At 40.5% G+C, this 9,720-nt stretch overlaps 1 protein-coding gene across 1 annotated transcript in view; it reads right to left on the reverse strand.

The window, feature by feature from the left end:
- Nup88 (nucleoporin 88) overlaps positions 1–9,502 on the reverse strand; it is a 33,129-nt gene extending 23,627 nt beyond the window's left edge. Inside the window, exons 1-4 of the mRNA XM_020168246.2 lie at positions 9,069–9,502; positions 5,869–6,038; positions 4,146–4,271; positions 763–849 (exon numbers count right to left, since the gene is read on the reverse strand). Coding sequence (XP_020023835.1) covers positions 763–849; positions 4,146–4,271; positions 5,869–6,038; positions 9,069–9,365 — 680 coding nt within the window. The 5' untranslated portion in view covers positions 9,366–9,502. The remainder of the gene's footprint in view (positions 1–762; positions 850–4,145; positions 4,272–5,868; positions 6,039–9,068) is intronic.
- Positions 9,503–9,720: the final 218 nt, after the last annotated feature.

Raw genomic sequence — 9,720 nt, forward strand, 5'->3', positions numbered from 1 at the left:
AGGTATCTGCTTTAGTTTCTCTGCGTTAAGGGCAACAAATGCTAGCTAGTTTTTAGGTGGGGAGACCCTATCTTGAAAATATCAAAAACTCAAAAAGGGACTGGTGGGATGGCTCAACTGGCAGAATGCCTGCCTAGCAAGCATGAGGCCCTGAGTTCAAAACCCCATACTGCCAAAAAACAAAAAAAGAAAGTTTACTCATACACCATTGTGTGTGATGTGTGGGAATCATCGAAAGACTGATCAGGAAGCCAGAGGAATGGGGTTTTGAGTTCAAAGGGTGATTTTATTAGTGGTCAAAGCACCCAGGAACTTGTGGTAGGTAAGAAAAGACAAAAGAATCCAGGGAAACAGAAGAATCAAAAGGGCCGAGTATGTTCCACTCCCAGTGCTGGGATACAAGAAGTCGCTCACCAGAGCAATCTTTACCACAGTGAGTGAACAAATGGTAGGCTTCCAGCCCAACACTTACACCTTTCACTTTTTTGTTGCAATTTTATAATGTATTCTCTTATCCAAGTTACAAGAATCAGTTTCTGACATTTTTAGAACTTTCTTGAAAAGAGACCAAGCTAGTAGTCACGGTGGCATTCAGATCTGTAACTTCTTGTTACCTATCTACACTGCCTACTTTTGCTTTTTTCTTGTATTTATAAAAGCCTGTTAAAGTCGCCTCTGGAAAACCTTGTAATTACTATTAAAACTGCATTTATCGTCTCAATAAACTAACTTAAACAAGCACCTTATGACACAAAATCTTACCTTTTATTGAGAATTAAACTTTCCTCTTCTGCTTCTGAAAGTATAATTACCTTAGTTGGAGTTTGAGGCTCACGTAAAGAGTAAACTCTAGCAATCAAGAGAGAAGAAAACCAACAGTTAGAATTTTCTTTCATTTCCCAAAATGGCTCTTTCTTCTCCATCTAATAGAACCCAGAGCTTTGAGTATGCTAGGCAACCACTCTGTCAATGAACTATCCCCACCAGTCCCCTTATCAAACTTCTTTGGCAGCCTATTCCATACTATTACACCTCTATCTTGTCTGTCCTGAGCCCTTACCCATACCCTTCTTGTCTCGTCATTTTATTACTGCCAGTTTTCCTTCAACCATACCCAATTGTATTGGCATATTAAAAACCAAATCCCACTAGAGAAGGGACCATATTTTACTCTTCTTTACATACCAAATACCCATCAGAGCAAGCAACATTTAGCCTCCAATCTATACATGTTTTTTATATCAAGACCAGTTCTATGTCATCCCTATTTTCTCAAGGAGAAGCACAAAAGTGGAAAACTTTAAAGCATTTTAATTAACATAACTTTATTTCATAGAATATATGTCTATTGTTAAAGGGAAAATCATTTTCAAAAGGCCAGTAATGTCATTACTAGAAATCCAATGTCCCTTATGAAGTCTTCACTAAATCAATCACTTATCTTTTCTAAGAATTTTTAAATTCTGTTATCAATAATAGAGTGTCTATTCTTTTATATTATAAAATGGTATATTCTATTATCAATAAAATGTCACATAAGAATTTAATAAATTTTTAATGTTAATTTGATCCAGCTGAATACACATTCATGTGGTCTTCTTAGGTACCTACAAGCATACTGACTTCAAAGGACACATAAATACTGTGACAGTAATACTGTGTTGGGGAACAGTAAAAGAAACTCTTAAGTGCAATAGAGCAATGAGTAAGAACTTCCTTTTGCCTTGAAATTGTCAACAAGGTCCAAAGCAAAGGAAAGAGAAGTGTTAAGTACCTCATGTTTTAAAAAGAAGCTTCAATATGTGGGGCCAGATTCCCACTTTAGGGCTTAACCTGAGGAAGGATTTGCCCTATGCTATCTCCCCACCATTTCCTTTTGTAGCATATAGAAAAGAACAGCTAAGAATATCAAACAGCTAAGAATATCAAAGAATTCTTGGAAGTACAGAGTAATGTTTGTAATTGGATAGTTTTCCTCCCCCTTCCCTTTTTTTAAGTTTTAGTAAGGGTTAATTTTAGTACAGCAGGATAAAGTGTGGGGAGGTGGGGTAGGGAAGAGAAACATTTCCTGTTCCCCACTCAGGAAATGGGAACAAAGACTCCTCCCTTCCCCTTTCTTTATTCCCATCTCCAAAGCTAAAGGGATGATGAGGAAAGGCTCCAGGAGACAATGGGAAAATAGCACCTGTAAGAAAGGAAATTGGTGCCTCAGTTTCTAACTAGATGTGTGGCAGAAATCTATAGGTCACCAAGGGAATTCTTCAGTGAATCTGACATGCTATACCTGAAGGTCTAAAAGCATGGGTATATTCTAAGCGATCTACTTATATGGAAATTTTTAAAGGAGGTATGCTTACAGCAGCATAAAAAGTACTAAAGTATATTGTGCCCAGTTCTCTGCAGCCCTTGGAGAGCAAGGAAGAGGACCTCAGCAGTTACCATGTTCCATAATGAGAAGGCACAGGAGATACCAAGTTTGGGAATACTCCATCTTTAAAAAGGGGTTTGGGAAATGGATAGCTAGCAGGAGTCAATGAGAAATAGAGCTCCTCAGTGATAAAAAGAACTGGAAATTAAACAATATGCCTGAAATGCCCCCCCACACTAACCTGTATACAGAGAATACTGCATCAACAGATAGGACAGGCAGCAGGTGGAACTATATTAAACCACGATCACGCATTACCTCCCATCACTGAGACCATTAGATAACGTCTTGCCTTACCTATTCATCCTCCCAACTCCACTATGAAGGAGTTAAGAAGAAGGATGAAGCAGCTCCAGTCTTTATACTTCACCTGTACCCCAAAGTGCTGAGATAGAAAGAAGAGTAAAAAGAAGACAACATAGCCTCTCCACTTACTTCAGATCCCTCAAGACACAGGTCTGACCCATAAAAGAGTCTGGGTACATAGTTTTGAAAATAACTCAAGATCAGAATTTTAAACTGATACAGTAAGTTTTAATAACTAAAAGTAAGAGCTGTGAAATCTCTATAAAATGCCATTAAGGGATCTACACAGGGAAGGTTTGGTAGAGCACAGGTAAAAGCAGTGATTAGGAAAAAATAAAACTGGAGGTATTTGTACCTCTTTTGAGTCTTCCCAATAAACTTTTTTACATAAGGTAAATCCTGAAAGTTGGCTGACAATATAATAGAACTCCAAATGGAATTATGATATTCAGTCAGAATGTAAGCTCGGACAGGGCTTAAGAAATTATCAAATCAGAGCCAGGCATGCTGGCACATACCTATAATTCTACTGCTCAAAAGGATGAAGCAGAAGGATTGAGAGTTCTAGGCTAGCCTAGGCTACACAGAAGACAAAGACAAGAAAGAAAAGAAAGAAGAGGGAAAAGGGAAAGAAATGAAAAGAGAAAGGAAAGGAAAAGGGAAGAGAAGGGAAAGGAAAGGAAGATAGGAAGAAAGGAAGGAAGGAAGAGGAAGAGACAGACAAAGAGAAAGAGAAATCAGCTGGGAGTGTGACTCAGTAGTGCTTGCCTAGCATGTGCAAGGGCCTGGGTTTGATACCCAACATGGTGGGGAGGGAGGGAGAATTAGAAATTACCAAATCAAGCCTCCTCTGTTTTCTTTTTTTTTTTTTTTGAGGCAGGGTCTTGCTAAGCAGCCCAGGCTGGCCTAGAACTCACAATCCTCCAACCTTAGCCTCCCTAATGCTGGGATTTCCCATGTCAGTCTAAGCCTTCTTTTTCCAAATTGCAAACTGAGCTCCTCTGTCCCCCAAAAGAAATTCAAGATCTCAAGGGTAACAGATGTTGCTTTGGAGCAAGGATTCAAATCTATTTCCACTTATATTCTTTCCTCTATGCTACATTATCACCAAAAGACTGACGTGATGAAAAATTTGGGGAAGATAGCTACCACTATCTTGGCAGCTAACACAGGTTGGTCTAGGAGAGGCTGGAGGTAAGGAAGACTAGCTGAAAAGAAGTATCAGTAGTTAAAGCATATTAAGTTAGGGCAGTTAGGCAATTCTTATAATCAAGAATGGGTTACGGCAGTCATCAGATAAAAGCATTCTAACATCCAGTGACTCATTGGTGCTATCCTGAGCTATTCATCGGTAACAGGAACACAACCTTTCCATTCACAGATACACAAAACAGGTAAAAATAAAACTTACCTTATTATATTGTCTGATGTTAACAGCACTATGTGAGGATCCAGCATTTCACTTGGATACCAGGCAGCATGCTTTAGAGTCAGAGAGGTAGAACTGGTGAAAAACCTCTCAGCAATTGGAGTAGTACTAAAATAAAGATAATAATTTTCCAAAACATTTGTAGTAACTGAATGAAAAACCTCTAAAGGAAAATCTATTTTAACACTCTCCTTTTTCTCTTCTTTAAATTTCTTTCTCTTAAATCTTGCTGAAAGCATTCAAAGAACCTTATCAATCAATATTAAAGAATCAAAATGAAAATATTTTCTAAATTACAGCATATTTTACACAAGAGGTTTTCAATACAGTGTCTTATTTGATCCTTTAATAATCATGTAAGGAAACTGTAAGGGCAGATACCATCATGATTATCTTGAAAATTAGAAAACAAAGATCTAGAAAATACCGAACAGTACAAGTGGACTCTGCTTTTATATCATAGAGCTAAAAGTGAGTTTCTACCTTATTCTTCTCAGTAGACCTTTTAGATACTTTTCTCCATTTGTTGAAAAGAAATTACATAAGCCTAAAACTGCAAGTGATGGTACACCCTGTAATCTTAGCACTCAGGAAGCTGAGGCAAGAGGATTATAGGTTTGAAGTCAGCCTGTGCTACATAACAAAATTAAGTTGGAAGTACTTCTGTTGAGTACTGGGCTACATAGTGAGACCTTGTCTCAATCAATCAATTAAAATCTAGACAAACTTTTGAGCAAACTTCTGGCTCCTGGACAATAACTGTGTTTAAAAATTTTATTTCTTAGGGCTGGGTGTGACTGAAGTGGTCGAGTGCCTGCTTACCAAGCATGAGGCCAAGTTTAAACACCAGTACTGCCAAAAAGGAAAAAGAAAAAAAAAAATCTTATGTCAAGCATGGTAATGCATGCCTGTAATCCCAGTTACTCAGGTGGTAAAGGTAGGATGATCATGGTCCAAGGCTGGCCTGGATAAAAGCGTGAGACCCTATCTGAAAAACAAATTAAAAACAAAAGGATTGGGGGGATGGCTGAAGTTATAAGGGCACTTGTTAAGTGCAAGACCCTGAGTTCAATTCCCAGCACCACCCCATCCAAAAAAAAAAAAAAATTCTATTTCTATGAAACTGGAAGAGTAGGCTAACTTTCAGTGAGACAGCAGAGTATAATCACACATACACTATAAACATTAGTATCTGGCCAAGAGCATGTCTATAATGCTAGCTACCTGGGAGGGAGAAATAGGAGGATTGTGGTTTGAGGCCAGTCTGGGGCGTGGGGGTGAGGTGAGATCCTATCTCAAAGAATAAGCTGGGCATGGTGGGGCCCATCATAATCTCAGCTACATAGGAGGCATAGATAGGAGGATGGCAATCTTAAACCAGCCAGGCAAAAAGCATGAGACCCTATCTGAAAAACATTTAAAGCAAAAAGGGCTGGAGTCATAGTCCAAGTGGTAGAATGCAAGTGTGAGGCTCTGAGTTCAAGACCCAATACTACCAAAAATCCCTCAAGATGAAACAAAACAAAAAATCTAAAACACTGATATCACAGAAAGCCCACCTACAGACCATATGGAGTACTTTAACGTTTCAATAGTAGCATACTATACACATTTTTTTTTTTTTACTCTTGGTCTTGAGAGCAATTTTACGGATGTAATTTTCTGTAAATTTCACAGATAAACACTCAATGGAAACACAACTTACCTACAATTCACTGTTGCTTTTCCACCTTCAAATTCAGAATTCTTTCCCCATCTTTTAGGTAATTCTAGTACCATAAGTCCTTTTATTCCTATAAGTGCTACATGATGGTGTGTTGGACTTAACAAGACTTGATAAATTTCAAATAGGGGTGGATTTATGCAAAGCAATTTCTGAAATAAAAGCAAATTAGTCAAAATGGTAAATTTTAATGTTAATATACGTGGCAGCTACCTAAAACCAGAGTCATGCTTTAGTTTTCTACATTTATAGGAAAACAAAGCATTCTGGATAAGTATAAACACTTGGACTATTAACTGATAAAATATTTTTAATCATTTAGACTGAAATGTTATATAAAATGCATCGAGTGTTCCTACTTTGACTGAGACTACTACATCAAATTTTCCTTTCTATGATTAATCTTCAGACTACCATGCCAACTCTCCACCATTCCTTTTTCATTCTTTTTACCAACTACATTAATATTTTGATTAAAAATTTTTTTAATCTGATTTTATTTTTTAATAAGCATTTTTGAGAAATCATCATGGTTTGCTGTTTGTCCTCTTCCTGCAGGGCCCTCAGTTTTCTCTTATAGCTGGCTTATACATCCTTGGAGACTTAAGCTTTTGTTCCCTTTGTGCCCAAGAAAATATTACTGATCTTGTGGCCAGGAAATAATGCACCCTGGATAATTTCTCCAGACTTCTTATGCACTCTTAATGTCCTTTCTTCACTTGCCCATTTGACACAACTGACTACACATTTCTTGAGATCCGTCTTTCCTCTCTATAACTATTGAGAATCTGCAGACTTAGTGAATAGACAAATGAACTCAGAAGTATTACATTATAAAATGGTACAAGATAAAGAATGATTTTAAGAGCTTTTGCAGCAAATAGAATGCTGCTTTATCTATGCAGACTTCATATGAAAATGGTATTTTAAGGAGTTTCTGATAAGCTGCTTGTTTTAGCATCATGTGCCCTCCAAAAATTTAACGTTTTCTATTGGAGTGCTCTATCACTTGAGCACTCTGCCAGCCCTTCCATTTCTTTCTTTCTTTTTTTTCTATTTTCAGTAATGAATGATGAAACTGGCAAAGTATTGTTTACCCTAGTATAGCAACTCACCTCAATCCAAAATCCTTTTAGACAAGCCTATTCTGAATATAATGAGATTTCTACTCACTGCTATTGATGTCTCTAAGCCTGTGTGATTGTTAGGTGCCTTTTGCTGATTCTAATCAAATTGGTTTGTTTCTCTTGTCAGGGGTTATTTCCCTCTCCCTCCCCCCTCCCCATCATACTCAACCTCCACCTTCTTTCTACTTGATTTTGACAGTCCAATTTAAACTAACACCACCTTGCTTCTGCTACATATACATTCCACCATGTAAGTCCACTTGCATATTTAGATTTTTGTTGTTACTATTTTTAGAGTCACTGGTCATCCTTTTTATAATATTCAAAGTTATAATTCATGATTGCCGCTTTCTTTCTGATTTCTGAGTTTTGTAGATTCTGGAGGATTGAGGGTTATGATTGTGGTCACCACTATTTGCTAAGATGTTGTATCTTCTAGGCACACTGTTAAGTGCTGGACATACAATAAAGAGTAAGATAGCCAGGAACAGTTATGCATACTTGGAATCCCACCTCTTGGGTGTCAGCGGCAGGAGGATCTGGAATTCAAGGACAGTTGTGAGTTCAAAGAAAGCAGTAAAACCCTGTCTCACAAAAAAGTCTGGTGCCAGTGGCTCAGGAAGGCAGAGATCAGAAAGACCAAGGTTTAAGGCCAGCCGGCTGGGGCAAATAGCTGGAGAAACCCTATCTTGAAAATATCCAACACACACAAAAGGGCTGGCAGAGTGGCTCAAGTGGGTGGTAGAGTGCCTATGCTAAAAAGAGGGAGGGCTGGGAGTCTGGCGGTGTGAGAAGGTGCTGGCTCAAGTGCTAGTGAGCTTTCTTAGGCTCTGGATTCAAATTCCAGCACCCAGAAAGTAATGATAATAATAAAAAAAGCGAGGCAGACACAGCCTGACCTGGTGCTTACAGACTAGAAATGAACAATAAATAATTTTAAATAATTAAATTATTATTGTGCCAAATGCGGTATAGTAATGTAGAATGCTAGCAGAATACTGCGTGCTGGTAGGCACACATCCATAGTCCCATATATGGGGAGTTTGAGGTAGAAGGACTGCTTGAGCCCAGGAGTTCAAGGCGAGCCTGGGCAACATAGTGAATTCTCTCTTAAAAGAAAAAAGGGTTAAAAAAAGATGTACTGTGTGCTAAACACCTTATAATTATTTGTAAGGGAAGTTTTACAGTAAGTAGATGTAGTCTTCACATAATTTCAAAACTGCAGAAGCAATGCACCGTCCTAAAATCAAATCACTTGTCAACAATTAGTCCAGGGCACTCCACTAATGCTTGCCACGTTTACTTTATAATCTTTAAAAGAAGAGCCTCAACTTATTATAAATTTGATTACAGCGAGTATGGAACACTTTCTGATCACATCCACTTTCACACGCCATTGGCTTATCAAAAACCAACAGGCAGGAGTCCGCTGGCTCACGCCTGTAATCCTAGCTACTCAGGAGGCAGAGATCAAGAGGTGCGTGGTTCGAAGCCGGCCCAGGAAAATAGTTCGCGAGACCGGATCTCGAGGAAAAAAAAAAAAATTACAAAAAGGGTTGGTGGAGTGACTCAAGTGGTAGAGCACCTGAGTAGCAAGCGTGGGGCCGAATGCAAACCCCAGTGCCGCCAAAAATAAACACAAACAACGAGCACTTTCAACTATGGAAAAGGCTTAATTTTTGCAAAGAGGACAAAACACCAAGCAGGCTCCCTCCTCCATGCCAGGCGTGGAACGCTGCTTTTTCCAATCTTATCATCAGATTTAATCCTCACAGACCCCAAGAGGAAGCCATGAGTACAGCTATCACATCATGAGACGAGTGTCCCCCGACCGGCCCACAGAACCCCCCGTGCCGGGATCAGGCGTTCTCAACCATCACCGAAGCAGTTCCCGATCGGCCCGCGGTCCTCCGCGTCCTCCCTGACCGCGCGAGTGAGGAGGACGGGGAGGACGGCGCTTTCTACTCCCGGCGGGACGCTCCCGAGGACCTGTCCCCAAGCACACCAGATGGGGAGGAGCGAGCTGGAAGCCCTTCCGACAGGGCCCGGCCGTACCTGGTACTGCGAAAGGGCGGGCTCCTCGCCGCCGAGGCCCCGAAGGCGAACCACTAAGAAGGAGCTGCTTTCTCCGTCCCACAGGAAGAGTTCTCCGCCGAGGCCGAACACCAGATTTCTCATCAGCAACTGCGGCGGCAGAGGCGGCGGCGAGGGCAATGATGAAGATGCCGGTTTTTCGGCTTCAGTTGGATTCTGGTTTTTCAGTCCCTCTTGGAGCCGCAAGAACACGACGTGGTTAGGTAACCAGGTCTGCCATAGTTCACCATCGCCCGCAGACCCTTCGGCGGCCGCCATCTTGGCCCAATTGCTTTTCCCATTCCTGTTGCTCAGCCCGCCGTTGAGCGCGGCCACTCATCCACTACTACAGCCAATCATCGAGCAGGTATCCTGGACGCACGAGGCTAGGGCGAAGCGGAGCCTTACCTATCAGACAAGGGCGTCGCCAGAGGAAAGCCAATCGCCAGCCCTGAATTTATCAAAGGGGGCGGGACGCGGCTGTCAACAGACTAGTACCTACTTAGGGACAGTTTTGTTATTGCTCCAAGTCCAGTTCCTGGGAAAGAGTCTGAGAACTGTGTTATCCAATTGCCTATTGGAGACGTCCATCGGGGTAAACCCAAGCATCTAGAACTTTCCCTCAGGACTCACT

The sequence above is a fragment of the Castor canadensis genome, chromosome 11, assembly GCF_047511655.1.
Source record: "Castor canadensis chromosome 11, mCasCan1.hap1v2, whole genome shotgun sequence".
Classification (NCBI taxonomy): Eukaryota; Metazoa; Chordata; class Mammalia; order Rodentia; family Castoridae; genus Castor; species Castor canadensis.